Source organism: Peromyscus eremicus, chromosome 5 (genome assembly GCF_949786415.1).
Source record: "Peromyscus eremicus chromosome 5, PerEre_H2_v1, whole genome shotgun sequence".
In the NCBI taxonomy this organism is placed as follows: Eukaryota; Metazoa; Chordata; class Mammalia; order Rodentia; family Cricetidae; genus Peromyscus; species Peromyscus eremicus.
The window spans coordinates 28,845,043-28,865,874 of record NC_081420.1 but is presented as its reverse complement, the minus strand read 5'-3'; the positions used below and the strand labels follow the sequence as shown (position 1 = coordinate 28,865,874).

General features: G+C 45.2%; 1 protein-coding gene across 7 annotated transcripts; it reads left to right on the top strand.

The window, feature by feature from the left end:
- Positions 1 to 4,048: 4,048 nt before the first annotated feature.
- Fam50b (family with sequence similarity 50 member B) lies at positions 4,049 to 19,934 on the top strand. Of its 7 annotated transcripts, none has more exons than XM_059263193.1 (4): positions 4,068 to 4,156; positions 5,286 to 5,471; positions 8,838 to 9,016; positions 18,770 to 19,934. In XM_059263193.1, exon 4 carries the CDS (start codon positions 18,851 to 18,853, stop codon positions 19,856 to 19,858), a length of 1,008 nt encoding a protein of 335 aa, XP_059119176.1. In that variant the 5' UTR covers positions 4,068 to 4,156; positions 5,286 to 5,471; positions 8,838 to 9,016; positions 18,770 to 18,850; the 3' UTR covers positions 19,859 to 19,934. The 7 variants fall into 7 exon arrangements, with proteins under 7 accessions (XP_059119177.1, XP_059119178.1, XP_059119176.1 ...); XM_059263191.1 differs by having other exon boundaries at positions 5,278 to 5,471; XM_059263194.1 differs by lacking the exon at positions 5,286 to 5,471 and having other exon boundaries at positions 4,049 to 4,156.
- The last annotated feature ends 898 nt before the right edge of the window (positions 19,935 to 20,832 follow it).

The window sequence follows — 20,832 nt, the reverse complement described above, 5'->3', positions numbered from 1 at the left end:
AGCACAGGACCCGGTCCCACTGCCTGGATGCCTCCCAAACAGATCAAGCTAATCAACTGTCTCACTTATCCAGAGGGCCTGATCCAGTTGGGGGCTCCTCAGCCATTGGTTAATAGTTCATGTGTTTCCATTTGTTTGGCTATTTGTCCCTGTGCTTTTTCCAATCTTAGTCTCAACAATTCTCGCTCATACAAACCCTCCTGTTTCTCACCAATGCTCACGCCTTTAATCCCAGCACTTGGGAGGCAGAGCCAGGCGGATCTTTGTGAGTTTGAGGCCAGCCTGGTCTACAGAGCGAGATCCAGGAAAGGCACAAAGCTACACAGAGAAATCCTGTGTCAAAAAAAAAAAAAAAAAAAGGAATTCAGTTCTATACCACCTTCCAAAGGAGGCTTGGTGGAAATACCTTCACTCCAACTCTTAATTGGATAAGTTGTTTTTGCTGTTGCTGAGTGGAAACAGTGGTAGAGTCTGCCTATTGCACTCTGTGTGCAGCTAGCATAACTGTTCTGATACCCTTTCCACCACTGGATGCTGTCCTGATACCCTTTCCACCACTGGATGCTGTCCTGATACCCTTTCCACCACTGGATGCTGTCCTGATACCCTTTCCACCACTGGATGCTGTTCTAATACCCTTTCCACCACCGGATGCTGTTCTAACACCCTTTCCACCACTGGATGCTGTTCTAATACCCTCTCCACCACTGGATGCTGTTCTAATGCCCTTTCCACTACTGGATGGTGTTCTAATACTCTTTCCACCACTGGATGCTGTTCTAATACTCTTTCCACCACTGGATGCTGTTCTAATATCCTTTCCACCACTGGATGCTGTTCTAATACCTTTTCCACCACTGGATGCTGTTCTAATATCCTTTCTACCACTGGATGCTGTTCTGATACCTTTTCCACCACTGGATGCTGTTCTAATATCCTTTCCACCACTGGATGCTGTTCTAATACCCTCTCCACCACTGGATGCTGTTCTGATACCCTTTCCACCACTGGATGCTGTTCTAATGCCCTTTCCACCACTGGATGCTGTTCTAATGCCCTTTCCACCACTGGATGCTGTTCTAATACCCTTTCCACCACTGGATGCTGTTCTAATACCCTTTCCACCACTGGATGCTGTTCTAATACCCTTTCCACCATTGATGCTGTTCTAATACCCTTTCTACCACTGGATGCTGTTCTGATACCCTCTCCACCACTGGATGCTGTTCTAATACCCTTTCCACCACTGTGTCATTGGTTATTCCTGCCATAGCCCTCAGCTGTAGCCCCCTGGGTTTCTGCCAGCTTCCAACACAACAGAGCTGTTTAGCCTGTCATGTACTTATTGTAGCTCAAAGCCTCTTGAGCCTTTCTGTCCCAATCTTACTTTTTTAATCAAATTGTACAAAGAAACAACTTGAGGAGGGAGGGGTCTGAAAGTGCACTGATACCTTGGGGATACCCAAAACACCGGCAGCCATTTAACATTCACAGGCACGAAATATCGTAGCATTTTTTCCATAACCTTACTTGGACAGATTGTTAGAATTTAGGCATCTGTACTGGTCTGCCCTTAGGGTCCTGACAGGATATACCTCAGCTGCAGCCACGAAGAGCACCTCCTGTGCCTATTCGCTATGTTTCCTTATAAATGGCGGACCTTGCCCACCTGCCTTCTCCTTTCTCTTTCCCTTCCTCATCCCCAGGGACCAGTCCCTGGCCCCTTCTCTGACCCTCAATAAACCTCCTACGTGGGCCCTGTTGTATAGTGTGACTCCTTCTCGCCATTTTAAAAATACAATGCAGATGTTAACATTCCTAAGGATTTCATTGCAATGTCTGACACCTGCACCCTGGGTAAACAAATAACCCATCCCCGTCCTTTAGGGTGCGTACATATATTTCAGATGCTTTTCTGATTGTAAGGCTCAGAAGTTAGCATGATATAAATGAAACCTTTTTACAGAGAGTGGGCCACAGTGCCACAAAAGCCCCCGCCCTGAGGTCCCTGCTGAATTAATTTCCAGCTCAAGTCTCTGGAGAAAACAGTCCTATCCTGCTCAGTGGACTGATTTATCACTCACTGCCTCACCCATGCTCAGCTTCCTCACCATCATTTCTACCTCGTTTTCTCCCCTCACTGCCTGATTCTTCTTATGTGGTCCAAGTTTTAGTACAGATCTAATTTGTTCTCTCTTCCTTGTGCCCTCCCCAAGCAATAAGAAATGGCAAGCCAATGCTTATATCTCATTTTTCCTCTCTCTCTTTTCTAAGTCAGTTCAGCATCCCCCTCCCACCCCTGCCTTTCTCCACTTTGCCTGACAATTTGGAGGCTAAGGTGAAGGTGGGCATCTACATTTCATTTTCTTTCCAATGTGGGCAAGTTCTTTCTGAGCAGACAGCTGAGCCTCAATTGTATGTCCTGTCACCCCCTGCAGTAGCAGTGAAATCTGCCAAACTTCCTGACAATCTTGTAATACACAGAACTTTCAGGGAGGGACTTCAGTATATCCTTTGGTCCATCAGCCATTCTAGGGCAGTCCCTATATATACTCTCTTAATGGACCACATTCATCAAGGAGGTATACCACCTCGTAAGACATAAAGGAAGATAGCTCCACCAGGATTTCTCTCGTGGACTTCCCTGACTTTTCCCAAGGGCAGATAGCCCAGCCTCAGCAGCATGTCTCATCACCAATAACAGAGACACTGCAAGTACTACTACAGCCAAGAGGCACCCATTCCATATCACGCGGATTCCATTCCACCACCAGGATCGCCCTCACGGATGCTCCATCACCCTGAGACAGCTTGGTTTCAATTGCATGTCTCATCACCCAGAACAAAAAATACAACTCTTCCTCCTAAAATATTGCCTTAACAGGTCAATGCCTAGCAGCCTTCAGAGGCTTGATTGAATGGAGACAAACATGCTCATGTCTGGGGTGCTGGGCCCTTTGTCGAAGCTGTGATGGCAGTACAGGACACAGCTGCTGGAGCTGGCCTTTTTACAGGGGACATCAGACTCCAAAGGGAAATAGCCTGGGAAAGAAAGAGGCAATTAGTAAGCCTTCTCTGTAGATACAGCCAGCTCACTGGACTGTGAAGACTCAAGGGGCAGAGATGTAGACTCCTCAGCGGGAGCGTCAAGAAATTAGGGAGCGTGTTTTTAAATCGCCACACAGATTAAAAGGTTGTTAACCATTCTATCCAACAGCTATTTGAAGAGCACTTCAAAGAGTTGGGGCATAGTATGACATATCCATTACCAGCACTTTGGAGCCCGAGGCTGGAAGATTGCAAGTTAGAGGAGGCTAGCCTGAGCTACATAGGATAACTCTACCTTAAAAAAAAAAAAATCAGAAAACAAACAAACGAAAAACCATTTCATAGAAATTTGAAATCCTTTGAACTTTTATAGCACATACATGAAAGAAATTACTAGGTCCCCCCACCCAGTGGAGGGTGTATATAGGGTTTCCCCACATTTGACAGTTCTAAGACATCAAAGAACCATCCACTATGAGGGTGGGAGCTCCGAAGTAAACATTTTCTCTTGTTTTCTATTTATTTATTTAGAAATAAAATTCTATAAATGTATATCCTTACCAGTCATAAAATCTTGAAATTAAAAAAAAAAAACTTTTCCAAAATATCAAAGTTATTCTGATCAATCTTACTACAGGCAAGATGGAATAATAGCTTTCTATTTTCTCTGTAGATTAGATCACAAATGTTATCATATGAAAAGGCAGTAAAATCATTCTGTCAAGAGAGTGCCAGTATTTTAGACTAGTGCATCACATAAGCTCTTTATTAACAACCTACACACAATGAGTAACTAATTTATAAGAACCAAGTGAGGCCAAGTGAGCAAGAGCCATCCAGGAAATTTTTATGGAAGGATTAGATTTCAGTTGGCTGGAGAGGAGAGACTGGCAGCAGGGCTAAGTCAACCAGTCAATCCAAGTCAGCCGTTACACATGACCACCACCTGATTGGCCCAGCCTCTCTCCTGATTGGCCCAGCCTCTCTCCTGATTGGTTAGAGCCTGCCGTAGCAGTTGGCCAATGTTTTGCATATTTTCTGTGTCAGTTAGAACAAACAATATCTACAAAAGCACCAGAAGGAATAATCTTGGCTCATATCTCAAAAGGTGAGGATTGGCTTAAATCCAGCTGGGGCAGATGTGAGAAGTACAGCTGTTTAAACTCTAGTAACCAATTGTGAAGGAAGCTGAATGTTAAGCAAAGGAATTTGTCCATTATTATCTTGCCAGCAAAGGAGACTAATGAACCTTATCAGTAATATAATATCAACACTTTTATTGCCATTTAGGGATGCTTCCCAGAGTAATTAAACTAGAAGAAATGAAGATATTTTAAAGGCATTGTTGTAATAATCCAGGCATGGGCTATCAACTATGGACTAGAAAAATAGAAATTGGGGCTTGTGCATGGTATTGGTTACTTTTCACTTCTGTAACAAAATACCAGGCAAAAGCTACTTAAGGAAGGGGGACGGGTTTATGGTAGCCGATTGTTAGACTCACATTTTATCAGGATGAGGAGGTGTGGCAGTGGGAACACAAGGCTGTCGGTCAGAAAGAGAGGTAAGTGCTTGTGTTCATCTGGCTTTCTGTATTTCTCCTTTCTTCTCAATCTGGGACTCAAGTCCATGGCATGGTAACGCCACATTAAGGATAATTAGCTCTTCCTTGGTTATGCCTTTCTGAAAATACCCTCAGAGCTGTGTCTCCTATAATTCCAAATCCTGTTGGTTGACAAGATTAACTGTTACATGAGAACCTCACCTTTTTAAGTCTGTTAGCTTATAATAGATCACATACTGAATACCTCATGTGTGTCTGTTAAATTGTTCTTTTCCACCATGGCATCAGTAGGCAGTTCTAGCCAAGCAGCCTCGTGCTGAGGACCTGAGACTGTCTGTACCCTCTATCTCTGCCTTCTCCAATGCAGAGACAATGAATTTGACACACAGGACTGTCGATATCCACACAATAACTATCAGCCGCTGAGAACAGGAGGCCTGAGATAAATGCTTTCTCCATCCCATGGCGCTGAGATTTATTTGAGAGCTTCCTAAAGTCCCTAGGGGATCTAGCAGTTCAGTCCTTTGGATCTGGAGTGGAATGTGTTAAAAGCTTGGTCCCAGATTGACACTACTAGATTGTGGAATGCTTAAGCAATGTGACCTAATGGGGACTGTGAAGCATTGATTTCTTTCTCTTCCTCTCTACTTTCTGGCTGTCCTGAGGTCACCAGCTTCCTCTGCTACGTGCTCCCACAGTGAGATCAATTTGCCAGGTGAAGTTCTTAGAAGTATAAGCCAAAGCAACCTCTCTCGCCTTACAAGCTGATCATCTCAGGCATGTTGTTCTAATAACGGAAAGCTGACTGAAATGCAGTTTCTTCGAGGCATGGGGCATGGTGTTATAGTCTCCTTATAAGGTAACAGTTCTGTGATCTTACCTTCAGAGAAAACAGAAGGCTGTAATTCCTTCTTGCCCGTAATATTGTTGATCAAAATGATTTTCTGTTATGTGTGCCATGCTCTTTATTCTAGCTGTCCCAGCTCTAGTGCAGACCCTGATTGACTTCTTGAAGAGACTATTTGTCACTTTTAACCATTGCCTTGGCCACAGTAAGTAGGCAGAATAAGGAGAAATCAGTCAGGAGATCTGGGTCCAAACTCTTAAGTAATCAAATAAGACAGCATGTGGCCCCTGGAAATGGCTAGAATCATCTTACGGCCCTAAGGAGTGCCAGCCTAAGGAGAAGCAGAGAGGAGGGAATCACTTAACTTCTGAATCAAGCCTCATGCACAGTTTCTGATAAGTGCATTATTAAGCATTTTTTTTGAAGCCAGTTTGAGGCAGGTTCCTCCTGCCTGCTTAAAGAATGGTTCTCAACTGCTAGTGTGCAAACAGATTTTATAAGTTATAGGTCTATAAATCATTCCTGTTTGGTAATTTTACTGCTACTCATTGGTAGCAAAAATAATGAAAGGACATGGAACAGGTTGGGCTAATATTCCAAATTCTTGTCCTGATTTAGTGTCTTCTTTTAGAAAAACAAACAAACAAGAAACTAGATCATTTACTTACAATATGTTCAGAAACAGATTCCCAACTAGACTATATATGTGAAGAAACAAATGACTGAAAATAGAAAACTTAGTTTTTCATATATAAAATTCACAATTCATCAAAGCAAAGACTGTCAGATATATAAAAATGAAAACATAAAAAACTGTTATATTGTAAAAATTCCAAATGTAAGTAAAGACAAACAACAAATGGGGAAAACAGTTGAAGCTTATAAGACAGATTAAGAGTTAGTGCCCTCTATGTACAGAGTTCTTGTAAATCGATAAGAAAAGAACAAATCTCAGTAGAAAAGGATCTGGGGTGTCACTCAGCGGCAGAATGCTTGCCTAGCACTCATGAGGCCAGGGTTCCATCCCCAACACTGCAAAAGAAAATGGAGGGTGGTAAAATACGTGATCACAGATTTTAAGCAACATATGACAAGAGGCTAAATTTAAGGTCAAAGTCAGGGCCATCGAGTTAATAATGGTTACCTATAATCATTATTATACATACTACAAGTACATAATACATATAAACTAATGTAAGCACCAGAAGATTATCTCAGAGGTGTATAATAATGATTAGTATAGGGTTTAAAATGTCAACAATAAGATGGCGACAAAATACATTGAGTCCATTTTCAAAGATCAGAACCTTCAGTTTTATGGCAAAAACAAGCATCTATTGCTGAAAGTTATCAGCCCGTAGAATGATTCCATTCACATTAAAATGTATGCTAACATAAATCAAAGTCCATGAAGAAAGCCCTATATATTAACAGTTATTTCTCACATTTAAGATCACTCAGAGATCATTTTACAAAACTGTCAAAATATTCTACAAAGTGCCAAAATAGTTTTATTTTATAATAAAGAGTTAAATGAGAACAAATCAGGCAGAAATTCAGGCTAGGAAATCTGTACTGGGTGCAATCATGTTTGGGAGAGGAAGACATGGAGGTGTGAAGGGAGGGAAGGAAAAAGTTCCCCTTTCCTGGAAAGTTAGAGAAAAGCAAGTAGCTTCCTCAACCAAGAAACCAGGCATGGAGAGGCTTCAAAGGGACTTCCTGGTGAATGGAGATGTGTTTGGCTGTCTTCCAGCACAAGTTCCTGCCAAAGTTGTTGAGAACTGGCTTCTTGGAAAGTCTGAGCAGTGGTCCCCAGTGCTTTACCAGGCTCTGTCTGCTCGGGTCCGTGACCTCCTCCTCCTCGATTGCCACCCCTGGGTCCTTGCATTCTCAGCCCTGTGGCTCCACCTTTGGACTGAGTTGATCACGGGTTAGCACTGTTGTGAATGGACAAAGTCTAATTGGACCCTATGAGCTAATGTTTTATTGGACTTGCATTTCTCGCTCCACAAACCGGAGTTTGGAGTCTCTGGATAATAAGCCCCGCTCCCCGGGATGGAGGTGTAACACTAACAAACAGGCCATGGGCTCTCTTTATCCATGTCTTGTGGTGAACTTAAAATTTGAGTTGGGAAGCCATGCTCTTGGCTGAATCCTAGCCCTATCCAAATCAAAAGGGCCAGAAAGTCTCAGATTGCAAGAGTTCAGACGGAAAACCAACCAACCAACCAACCAACCCTGAAGCTTAAAATAGACATGTGACCTCCTCAAATAGCAAGTTTGCTTTACTGTCAGTATGAGAGCCTAGTATGCACACCAGGAGCCTCTGACCTCAGGCAGCATGACTTCCCCTCTGCCGCACTTTATTCATTGCCAAGTGCAGAAGTTCAGGCCTTTAGGGGTTTGTAAAGAGCAAACTTTGGCACTTGGATTCTAAATAGGGAACTGAAAACGAAGACGTGGCAGGGAGTATCTTTACAGTGACACCTAGAGTTGCTGATACCAATAGCATCTCAGAATCACCACTCAAATGGCACAGCATTTCTTAGTCAGTTGTCAAATGCTCACTGAAGCTGTAAAACACTCAGGTCCTAGAGCAGGAAAAAAGAGAGCGCTGTAGCAGCAAGGGGCTGGTGACCTAGCAAAACCCGTCTGTGATGAATCATCTCAGCTGTCAACCTGATTGAACTGAGAAGCACTTGGGAGATTATAAAGCATACCATGCCTGTGTGTGTGTGTGTGTGTGTGTGTGTGTGTGTGTGTGTGTGTGTGGACATTTCCAGAGAGGATCAACTAGTGTCAGAGGGACACCTGCCCTGACCCATGAGCTGGAGAACCTAGAGGGAATGACGGGGAGTGGAGTGGAGACGGGGAGTGGAGTGGAGTGGGGAGACTGGTCACAGTGCAGGGGTTCCCTCTTCTGCCTCTTCACCATGCTGATGGGAGGTGCTTCGGCTCACTTCTCCTCCCTGCCATAACAGACAGTCCTCTGGATCTGAGGGCTCAATAAATCTTTCCTCCTCTGAAGTAACCCAAGTCAATCATTCTGTCATCAGGATGAGAACTTACCTCACTGTTCTTACCTAGTCATCAGCAGTCCTGCCAAATAGATCCTTGGTCCAGTCTTGGGAAGTATTGTACAGATAAATTGTTGAATCCTGGAAAAATATGCACTTTGCCAAAGGCCTTTTGGCAGCATATGAAATGCAGTCAATTCTTAGGTGCAAACCCTGGGAACATGATGGCTGTAGTTGGTGGTCACAACGGTAATCTCAGAATTATAAGATGTAAGCAACATCCTCCATTTGCTAGCTTCTCACCCAACTATGACTCAACAGAAGCAACTTAACGGAGAAAGAATTTCTTTTGGTTTCAAAGGGTTCCGTGGTCACTGGGTCCCACTTGCTTGGAAAGGACATCACAGCAATGGGAGCGTGTGGCAGAAGAGAGCTATTCATTTCCTGGCAGGCCAGGAAGGAGAGCAGGACAAGAGAGGGACAGATATAACATGCCCCCTACTCACTAAGGACCCAAGCCTAGTGGCCCACTCCCTCCAGGTAGGCCCTATCTCCTGATGTTCCAATCACAATGTGGAGACCAAACTTTCAAAACACTTGTCTGTGAGAACATTTCCCATTAAACTATAGCACTTCCATCTGCTCAGAATTTCACGATCCTGCTTGTCGCAGTTCTGCCAGGGAGGACAAGGTGTGTGATCACTTAAGGCACAAAGACCTAATCCTAACCCATGGGTGATTATAGATAATCCCTTGGCTTGGCAGAAATTCAGGTAGTTAATTCTTGTTACAAATAAAGCACAGCTCTGTTTCAATAAGCTCTGAAACTCCTATATCTTATGAGTAGTGTGTTGAAGAATGGACTTCCTGTGTCAGAATGGGCACCTTAACTTGTCTTATGGAAGCATTTGGAGAGATGGGTGTCATCCCCATTGACATCAATGTTATAAGTACATCTCAGCATGTGCCATGGACAGGGGCAAGCATCCTGGCTGAATGTCTTAGTTAGGATTTCTATTGCTGTGAAGAGACACCATGACCATGGCAACTCTTATAAAGGAAAACATTTAATTGGCACTGGCTTACAGTTCAGAGGTTCAGTCCATTATTGTTATGAAGGGAAACATGGCAGCATGCAGGCAGGCATGGTGCTGGAGAAAGAACTGAGAGGTCTAGGTCTTTTTCTTTTTCTTTTTCTTTTTTTTTTTTTTTGGTTTTTTGAGACAGGGTTTCTCTGTGTAGCTTTGGAGCCTGTCCTGGATCTCACTCTGTAGACCAGGTTGGCCTCGAACTCACAGAGATCCACCTGTCTCTGCCTCCCGAGTGCTGGAATTAAAGGCATGCACCACCACCACCCTATGAGTTCTAGGTCTTGATCTGCTGGCAGCAGAGAATAAATTGACTTGAGCTTCTGAGGCCTCAAAGCCCACCCCACAGTGACATACTTCCTTCAACAAGGCCACATCTACTCCAACAAGGCCACACTTCCTAATAGTGTCATTCCCTATGGGCCAAGCATTCAAACACATGGAGTCTATGTGGGCCATAACTTATTCAAACCACCACACTAATGTTGCCCATTTGTCTTCTGTGGTCTCTGAGATCACTGTCAATATTCTACTGGGCAAAATTTCTTCTATTGACACTATAAAGTCACAGCCCACAGAGAAGGCACTGTTTCTAGAAATTATAACAACAGAGCTGGAGTGGTAGATCAGTGGCACACAGATGGCGTACCTTGGGTGACAACCAAGGTTTGATCCCTAACACCTAAAGAGAGAGAGAGAAGGGAGTAAGGAGAGGACAGAGGGAAAGATAGGTGAGGAAAGAAGGATTGACTGTGGTGGCCGACCGGTTACTTAAAATTGCCCGTGTTGAAGGAAGTTCAGCATTTAGATGGAATTTCAAAACAATTCTAAAATAACTCAAAGTGCATCATAAATCTAAATGGAAAACTATAAAACTTTTAGAAGAGCGCATAAGAAACCAATTTTATGACCTTGGTTTAAATACCAAAAGCATGATCCATGGACAACTGATAAATTGGACTTGATCAAAATTAAAACTAAAGGACACCTACAGGCCTGAAAGAAAAGCTAGAAATCCTTGTAGATCACATGTCACATGAAGGAATTATCCACAGAATACAACAGGAACATACAAAACTATCAAGTAGAATGGCAAAGCACCACACAGTTAAAAAAAATAGGAATTGTTAATTTCTAGAAATTTCCATTTCATGTTTTCTGGGCTATTGTTGAGTTCATGTAATTAATTTTTTTAATTAAGAAAATTCATGTAGATGAGTGATTTGCTTACATGTATGTCTATGTACCACCTACACACAAATGCCTACAGAGGCCAGAAGAGGGAGTTGGACCCCCTGGAACTGGAGTTACAGATGGTTATGAGTTGCTTTGTGGGTGCCAGGAATGTAACCCAGGTCCTCTGCAAAAAACATTCAATGATTTTAACCACTGAATTACCTGTCCAGCCCCTTGAAGCTGAAAAGCAAAACCAAGGATAAGAGAAAATGATTGTGCATGATTGTGCACAAGCTAAAATCCATAGCACTGGACACAGAAAGAGGTGTACTCACTGTAAGTAAAATTTTAAAAAGCGAGTGTGTATGTGTGTATGTGTGTGTGTGTGTGTGTGTGTGTGTGTGTGTGTGTGTGTGTGTTTGGGGGTTGGTCTCAAGTGGAGGTTAGAGGAAAATGTCAAGGGCTGATCCTCGATTTCCATCTTAAAGTTTGAGTCAGAATCTTTGTCTTGTTTCTGCTGCTGAGCTGACTGCAAACTTCCCGTGAACTTTACCCACTGGGGAGTATTGTGGTGATATTGTGTCCCCCAATATATTATGCACCTTGATAAACTTATCTGGGGTTAGAGAACAGAACAGCCACTAGATAGACATAGAGGCCAGAAAATGGTGGCACACACACCTTTAATCCTAGCATTCTGGAGGTAGAGATCCATCTGGACCTCTGTGGGTTCAAAGCCACACTGGAAAGAGCCAGGCATGGTGACACATGCCTTTAATCCCAGAAAGTGATGGCAGGAAACAGAAAGGTATATAAGGTGTGAAAACCAAGAACTAGACTCTGTTAAGCTTTTAGACTTTTGAGCAACAGTTCAGCTGAGATCCATTCGGATGAGGAAACAGAGGCTTCCAGTTTGAGGAAAAGAGATCAGCTGAGGAATTGGCAAGGTGAGGTGGCTGTGACTTGTTCTGCTTCTCTGATCTTCCAGCGTTCACCCCAATACCTGGCACCTGGTTTGTTTTCATTAATAAGACCTTTTAATATTCCTGCTATATCTGGCGCCCAACTTGTCGGGTACAAATTTGCGAAAAAGCTACTTGCCTGTGGCCTTGAGGGCCCCAGCTCAGGCCTGAGCTACACTCAAGCGGTTGTGGTGGTGTAGACCCATAGGATCTACTGAAGGAGGCAGAGGCAGGAGGATCCCAAGTTTGAGGCCAGCCTAGGAGACTTGCTAAGGAGAAGCTTCGGCTGGGGCCGAGCCACAAACAGTGACAGTGGGACCATGGAGGCAGTGGTTGCTGCTCCGAGTTACCGGCTGCTTCTCATCATGTTGGTGACTTTGGTGATGCTGCTACCTGGGACGAAGGGTTTACTGCTGCTTGTTTGTTTGTTTGTTTGTTTGTTTGTTTTTCGAGACAGGGTTTCTCTGTGTAACAGTCCTGGCTGTCCTGGAACTCACTTTGTAGACCAGCTGGCCTTGAACTCACAGAGATCCGCCTGTCTCTGCCTCCCAAGTGCTGGGATTAAAGGCGTGCGCCACCACTGCCCGGCTCAAATTGTTAATTGTTAATGGTCAAAAAAAAGCTAAACAAAGGAGATTAGATCAGGATTCTTGTTTAAAAAAAAAAGAAAAAGAAAAAAGAGGATATAGAAAAGGGTAGATCATTGAATCTGCTCTGAAAAAAGGGAAGATATAGAAATGGTAACTTTTGAGCAGCTGAGATCCTTTCCAGTGAGGACACAAAGGCTTCCAGTCTGAGGAAGCAGGATCAGCTGAGGAACTGGCGAGGTGAGGTGATTGTGGTTTGTTCTGCTTCTCTGATCTTCCAGCGTTCATGCCAATACCTGATACTGGGTTTTTTTGTTTGTTTGTTTGTTTGTTTTTTTTTGTCTCCCCCATCCCACCCCACCCCACCCCCACCCCGGGACCTGAGGACCGAACCCAGGGCCTTGCAAGCACTCTACCACTGAGCTAAATCCCCAACACCCCCCCCCTGCCCCCTGGGTTTGTTTTTATTAATAAGACCTGTTAAGATTCCTGCTACAGAGTACTGCTGTCTTTGCATGCCTTCTCACTGCAGGAATGCTGGGTTGGAGACCTGTACCATTCCATCTGGCTCTTTTTTTTTTTTTTTTTTTTTTTTGGTTTTTTTTTTTTTTTTTTTTTGAGACAGGGTTTCTCTGTGTAGCTTTGCGCCTTTCCTGGAACTCACTTGGTAGCCCAGGCTGGCCTCGAACTCACAGAGATCCGCCTGGCTCTGCCTCCCGAGTGCTGGGATTAAAGGCGTGCGCCACCACCGCCCGGCCCATCTGGCTCTTTTTTAACATGGGAACACGAACGTGGGTCGTCAGGGTTCCACCTGCTGAGCCATCTCCACCCCTTACTTTCACTTTCCTTAACTTTTTGTTAAAGATGTTTGCCAAGAGCTTTTTACAACAGAGCTCCAGCAAGATCTCCCCTAGATCAAGAGTCAATCAATCCCTCCTCCCTTTGTCTGGAAGACTGAGCTTTCAGCCACAACACTGAGACAGGAAGTCTTGAGCCAAGAGTTTCACTTGAATAACTGATAGTAGAACACAGCAGAACGTGGCACTGCAGCCAGGGTGTGGACGTCGGGGTGGTACAGAATGGCAGAGCTCAGGATTTTATCAGCTCCAGCTGTGTGTCTACCTGGACCCCAGCACAGAGCTGGAGTGCCTCCCCAAGGCTGGAGCAAGCTCTGTGCCCTCAGGCAGCACTCTGCTCAGGGGCATGAGGAAAGCGGATCTCAGGGCCACTACAGGTGTTTCTGGAATGACTACAGTCTGCCAAAATTCACAGGCACCTGGGCATTTGTGAAAACTTCCATAACTAAACACCAAAAAGAATGGCCTGTGTTTTATGCATGTGTAAAAATTAATGGGGGGATAAAAAGCCTTAGCTAAATCCATATCTCCAATTATAACCCAAATAAATTGTAAGCAGCTAGTCATATATTTTCTCTTATATAGTCCCATATCAAAGTGATGAGTAGCAAGAATGAAGGCCAGCAAGATTTTTTGTTTGTTTGTTTTCTTTTCTTTTAATGGTTTTTAGTTTGCTACCACAAACAGTGGAGTTTCTGATGGAAAAGACAAGTCTATAGAAAGGTCGAAGTGGTCAAAATGGATGCAGTAAAAAGCTGGTCCAAGCCGGGCAGGAGTAGTGCACGCCTTTAATCCCAGCACTTGGAAGGCAGAGGCAGACAGTTCTCTGTGAGTTCGAGGCCAGCCTGGGCTACAGAGTGAGTTCCAGGAAAGGTGCAAAGCTACACAGAGAAACCCTGTCTCAAAAAACCAAGGGGGGGGGGGGGGGAACTGGTCCAAGGAGAAGTTTCTGGATTTTTTTGTTCTATGTACATATTGCAAAATGGTCCCATCTCTGGGCACTGTCCTCCATGTTCACAGCCAGTTCATAAACCTACAGCAATGAGCCAAGTGAAACACACACAGGAAACTGCAGATGATATCAAAACTCCTCTGAGGCTGGTAGGTCCCTGGAGGGTCCTGATAGCTGGGAAAAGAGTTAATCAGTCTTGTTTTCCATGAAACGCGGAGTAGAACTGTGTGTTTGCAAAAGCTCTAGGGTATTCCAGAGTATTAGTTCTCTGAGCAAACAGAGGTAGACATTCAGAATGCTCTGAATGGTTGAGGGAATTCTCTGTCAAATAAATGACTGAAAGTAAAAGGAACGAATTCACATGGGGTCAAATCGCACATTGTCCCTATTGACACGAACAAAGACACCATAGTAACCCTGTGAACACACTGATGTTGTAAATTCTGCTTTTTTTTTTTACAGTCATGGTTCCCAGGAGTATTTAGCCTTCTTGCCCACCAGGTCAATGCTAGGTTCTAAAGCACCTTGATATCTTGGAATTTCATTTCCTGAGTGGATTGGGCTATCATTCCCCACCCACTTCCAGTCAAGACCTTGGTATTTCAGGGTAATCTCCCATCTCATTGTGAACCCTACAGCTGCCGTCCTAGAGAATAGCCCCAGAAACAGGATTTCCCACACCCAACTCTGCAGTTCCTAGGTGCATCAATCCCTCTGACACTCACAATGTTCTACTGGGTCTTAGCATTGACTATGTGGAGTGTGGCCTTTGCTGAGCCCAGGACAGAGATCCCAGAAAGCAGCTGCCACTGCTCCAAGGTAGGAGAAGATACAAGTTTGTAAGCAACCTTTCATTCTTATGTTGTCCCTTGCCAAGGACAGAAGCCATCTGCTTTGAGTTTGTCAAAGCAAGACCACGGTAGTGTTAGATCACTAGTAATCCTCATCAGGGGTAGGGGGAAAAGGAGGAGGGAGCTGGCAAAGGGCCAAGTTGCTTCACAGGCTTGTTTTAGAACTGCCTACAGGGGCAGAGAGTGGGCTCATCCTTCCTCTGATTTGGACCAGTTTTAAGGATCATGGGAAAAGCTGGAAAGAGGATGCAGAGTTGGAAGAAGATGCTGAATGGCTGGCAGTGTCTACCCTTTCCTTCATAAAATAACATGACCATACTCTGCTTCAAGTAAACAGTTAAAGGAGCCATTCCTGACCTGTGTAAAACATTTACTTTTCTAAGAAAACTATGATTTGGATGTGAAACAATGCCCAAAGGGGCTTTGATACTCAGCCTATGGCTTGGACCTTGGGAGGCACTGAATGGAAGCAGGTAGAGGTCAGCAGGTGCAGGTCCTCAGGGTATTTTCGCGTCTTTTGGTCTCTACTACACATAGCCTGATGTAAACAAGTGTCTAACCTCTTCCCTTGTTTTCTGTTATGTCTTGGTGTCCTGTCTGGTGAAACTTACAAGCTGTGTTTCCGTGATACATTGTGATATTGAAGCCAAAGATGCAGTATCTTAGAGACAGGATGGAGTTTTGCCTCCCTCTGCCCTTTACACATACGCCCTGACCTTGCTTCCTGGAAGCAAGCAGATTAAAGGGTTCCTACAGTTAAGCTATGATATGTTGCAAGATATTCGATTACACTGTGTAAAGATATGTCACTGTGATTGGTTTAACAAAAGCTAAACGGCCAATAGCTAGGCAGGAGGTATAGGCGAGACTTCCAGACAGATCTCTGGGATGAAGAAAGGGGGAGTCACTGGGTGCAGAGGAAGCAGGACATGCAGGAGGAGAGATAAAAGCCACAAGCCAAGAAGCAGCAGGTCGAGTAATAGCAATGGGTTCATTTAAGTTACAAGAACTACTGGGACAAGCCTAAGCCATAGGCTGAGTGTAGACGTAACAGCCTTATTAAATAAGAAACATAGAGCCAAATGCAGAGTTAAAAGCCCAAGAGGTCAGAGCAGTAGCTAAGAGCTGATACTAAAAACCCTTTCTTACTCTTCGCTGCTGCTGCCGTCCTTCCCCTCAGAAAAAGAGAGATGTAGTACAAATTGTTAGAAGGTCTTATTAATAAAAACAAACCTGGAGCCAGGTATTGGGGTGAATGCAGGAAGATCAGAGAAGCAGAACAAGCCACAGCCACTTCACCTTGACAATTCCTCAGCTGATCCTGTTTCCTCAGACTGGAAGCCTCTGAGTCCTCATATCCGAATGGATCTCAGCTGAACTGCTGCTCAAAAGCCTAAAAGCTTTAACCAGCTCTAGTTCTGGTCCTCATGCCTTATATACCTTTTTGCTTTCTGCCATCACTTCCTGGGATTAAAGGCGTGAGTCACCATGCCTGGCTGTTTCCAGTGTGGCCTTGAACTCACAGAGATGCGGATGGATCTCTGCCTCCCAAGTGATAGGATTAAAGGGGTGAGTGCCACCATTTTCTGGCCTCTATATCTAGTGGCTGTTCTGTTTTTTGACCCCAGATAAGTTTATTAGGGTGCACAATATTTTGGGGAACATAATATCACCACAGCTGAGCTTTCATAATAAGTCCCCATGTCATTTTTCATGAGCTGGCAGCCTAAAGAAAAATCTGCCTACAATGATACCTGTTTTCCACAGTTAACTTGAGTTTAGAAACCTCTTTCCCAGATAATATATTTAGAGAAAGTGCTGTGTTAAATTGATCTAACAAAGCAAGTGCAATCTGTGTGTCATGACATTTGTGAGAGGTTAGGATTCTGGTATAAAATAATAGCTACAAGAACTAAGAGGTGTAGGATAAAAGGATCCCCAGCCACTGAGCCATATCTGGAGTTAAGTGGAGATGGAGGAGGAATGAGATCTCTGTCTTGAAGAGTGGGACAGCAGACACATTGTGGCAGTATGGCAGTTTCTAAGTGGTATTGAGTCCTCATAGAGGCCTGAAGTCATGGCTGTAAAGTGAAGCTGGCCAACAGCTTGTTCATTTTCTTAGTCAATCAACTACCTGGGTGTAAGGGCTAAGAGATACTCCAGGTTTAGCCAAGATTAGAGTTTCTTAGAATTTCAGCAGGCAGGAGGTGTGAAGGCATTAGAGAGAAGTTTGATCCTTGGTGGGTGGGAAGCACAGAAGTATAGGAGGGTGTGATGATAATGGGCAAGTGCAGGGGGCCTTTGGATGTGGAGATCTGGGCTAACAGAGGGCAGTTGGAATCCAGAGAACTAGAGAACACGAATGTAAAGGAACTATGTGGGGAACTTAAGATGAATCTGTTGGTTGTCATAAGAGCTAAGGTATTACCATGTGGATAGGAGAATGAGTGGACAAGGAAGAGGTTATTGTAAGTGAGGTGAAGGCGCTGGGTGGGCTGTGCTGCTAACACCTGGGATAACAATGGGCTGGGATGGAAAAAGGCAGCAATTGAGTATATGCTGATGATTTCCAAGGACTTAGCAGGATGAGGAATTCAAGCAGTGACCGCATTAGCAGGCCAGGATGCAGAATAAGCTACAGAGCGGCTTGCAATATCAAAGAAAGTAAAGGTATTATTGAAATGGTGACGAAACATGTCTCACATTTAGATTTTTTTTTTTTTTTTTTGGTATGATGTAGAAAGTCAGAGAAAACACTGATATGGAGCTACATGGAGAAATGGTGTCCTCAGAGGAGACCTGGCTTCAGTCTACTCCCAGAAGGTTAAAGGGGATGTCCTATGAGTTTGCCAATGCACTGTGTTCCAGAGAGCATGGGGGACTAGTTTGGGGTATGGGAAGAGTTGGATTAGGGGATGTTAGTTGTCATGGGGTGCATGGGTGTGAATGAGAATCCACTGAGTAATGGTGAAGCTCTAGAAGGGTAAGGAGGGTCGAACTGGTACTAGTAGAAAGTGGTCAGTTCAAGTTGAGTCCATTAAATTAGGAGGTCTCTCTTTTGCTTTGGCTGAAGCGAAGAGAAGGCATTTTTTACTTAGCCTGCCTCTGCTGCATGCAGTTCCTCTGATGTCTTGTTTCTCACAGCAAGGGAGGGAGAGACCAGCATTCATTTGCTTCTGTGTACTTTAGGTGAGTTCAACTAGTTCTCCATGCAGAAATCGTTCCTAAAACTGTGGTAGGGATGGAAACTGGTCAGGTCCTGCCATGACCATAACATTAATGGGAACTTCAGCTTGCATCATCATTTTCCAGGGAGGTGCATGTAGGGAAAGCTCCCAAGAATTAACTCTTTCCCTGTCCTGCAGGAGGGTGGTGCAACAAGGACAAGATCTATCCTGCAGGGCCAACCTTCCTCATCAGAAGACACAGTTTTCCTCTTGATCCCAGTTTTCCTATGGCCAGTACTCACGAGCTCAGGCCCAGGCTCTCTTGTGCCCTGCTCTGGCATGGCTATGCTTGAGCAGACACCTAGGCAGCATGTGGAATAAAGGTTTGCTCTGTAGAGTCAACCTCCTCAAAACCCACACTGAACAGTTGTGACACAAAGCTATCTCAATTTGAAGTAAAATTGCTCCCTTGGTGATAGCAGTTGCTTTTCACGTGCTCAAGGGCCTTATGTGGTCGGTAGTTACCACACGGGGTCACCTCGGAGACAGAATCATTGACAGAGAGGAAGTTCTATCGCAAGGTGCTGGTATAGACCACTAACGAAGCTGCTGTGTGGGTTTGATTCCCAACCGTTTTGTTTGTTTGTTCCTAGCTGCAGAATCTGACGTCAGACCCAGAAGGCTACCAGAGACAGAGACTGGGCAGGACCTAGGGGCTGTGCTGAGCTGCAGGCATGGCGCAGTACAAGGGCACCATGCGGGAGGCTGGCCGGGCCATGCATCTGATCAAGAAGCGGGAGAAGCAGAAGGAGCAGATGGAGGTGCTGAAGCAGCGCATCGCGGAGGAGACCATCATGAAGTCAAAGGTGGACAAGAAGTTCTCAGCACACTACGACGCTGTGGAGGCCGAGCTGAAGTCCAGTACGGTGGGCCTGGTGACCCTGAATGACATGAAGGCCAAGCAGGAAGCCCTGCTGAGGGAACGGGAGATGCAACTGGCCAAGAGGGAGCAGCTGGAGCAGCGCCGGCTACAGCTGGAGATGCTGCGGGAGAAGGAGCGAAGGCGCGAGCGCAAGCGGAAGATCTCCAACCTGTCCTTCACTCTGGAAGAGGAAGATGACGGCGACCAAGAGGATGGCCGCAGGGCCGAGGGCAATGAGGCCCACAGTGGTGGGGCCAAGAAGAACTTGGGCAAGAACCCCGATGTGGATACCAGCTTCCTGCCCGACCGCGAGCGGGAGGAAGAGGAGAACCGGCTACGCGAGGAGCTGAGGCAGGAGTGGGAGGCGAAGCGCGAGAAGGTGAAGGGCGAGGAGGTGGAGATCACTTTCAGCTACTGGGATGGTTCGGGCCACCGGCGCACCGTACGCATGCGCAAGGGCAGCACCGTGCAGCAGTTCCTGAAGAGGGCGCTACAGGGGCTGCGCAGGGATTTCCGGGAGCTGCGCGTGGCAGGCGTGGAGCAGCTCATGTATGTCAAGGAGGACCTCATCCTGCCGCACTACCACACCTTCTACGATTTCATTGTGGCCAAGGCGCGGGGCAAGAGTGGGCCACTCTTCAGCTTCGATGTGCACGACGATGTGCGGCTGCTGAGCGATGCCACGATGGAGAAAGACGAGTCGCACGCGGGCAAGGTGGTGCTACGCAGCTGGTACGAGAAGAACAAACACATCTTCCCTGCCAGCCGCTGGGAGCCGTACGACCCCGAGAAGAAGTGGGACAGGTACACCATCCGGTGATACTGAACCCCTCTTGGGTAGCCTTACTCTCATATTACCGAAATTCAATAAATACAGAGGGTCCCCGTGAATCGCATGTGATGGTTCTGTTGCTGGCGTTGTTCTTTGTATTTTTAATGTTTCTGTTGTGCTCCGTGTGACAAGGGTCACGTTTTTGTCTAAGTGGTTGTGCCCAGTGCTTTGGCGGGCCAACTGACAGGGTCTGATTTTCTTTCTTAATGTTTTACTTGCTGCGGAGTTGTGAGCAAATCACTGTGCTCCATAACTCAGTTTTCCCACCAGTACTAGGAAATAACACCCCACAAGGCCAAAGTGAGGAAAGAGTATTTGTAAACACTTAGAGCTCAGTAAATGCCTGCTGTTGTTTTTGTGGACCCAGTTGCTTTACATAAAAGAATTTCTGTGATCCAGCTCTGAAATGCCAGGACTAGAGTAGACCTACACATCACCGGTGTCAGGGTCAGTGGATGGTGGGAGGAGCCTCACAAAGCCCAGCAAATGGCCCCACCTCTGGGATTCCTTAACTAAATGGTTTAGCCAAAGGCTTGGGAGGCCGGAAAGCTGGTATACAGCTTAGAAGACCAGTATCACCAATTTCCCTTCATCCAAAAGCTCCAGTAATGACTCCACATGACACTACTACGAACCCCACCCTTGGAGTTTTTATATTTTATTCATAGTTGAGTGTTGTGTTCATTTTCATTTAAAAACATCTAAAGCTGGGCGGTGGCCGCGCATGCCTTTAATCCCAGCACTGTGGAGGCAGCCAGCCTGGTCTACAGAGATAGTTCCAGAACAGCTGGGACTACAAGGAGAAACCTATCTCGGAAAAAACAAAAAACAAACAAAATCTAACGTACTATGAATCACTTTTACAGAGCTTTTAGGTCACCCCTTTAACGTTAAAAGACCAAGACAAGTACTTTGGGCCTCTTACTCTGTTTCTGGCACCAGTTTCTTGTGCCAGTCCAAGA

What these genes read in the sequence shown, in the direction of transcription:
- Fam50b (XM_059263195.1), top strand. Translation starts at nt 18,851, where the DNA reads ATGGCGCAGTACAAGGGCACCATGCGGGAGGCTGGCCGGGCCATGCAT.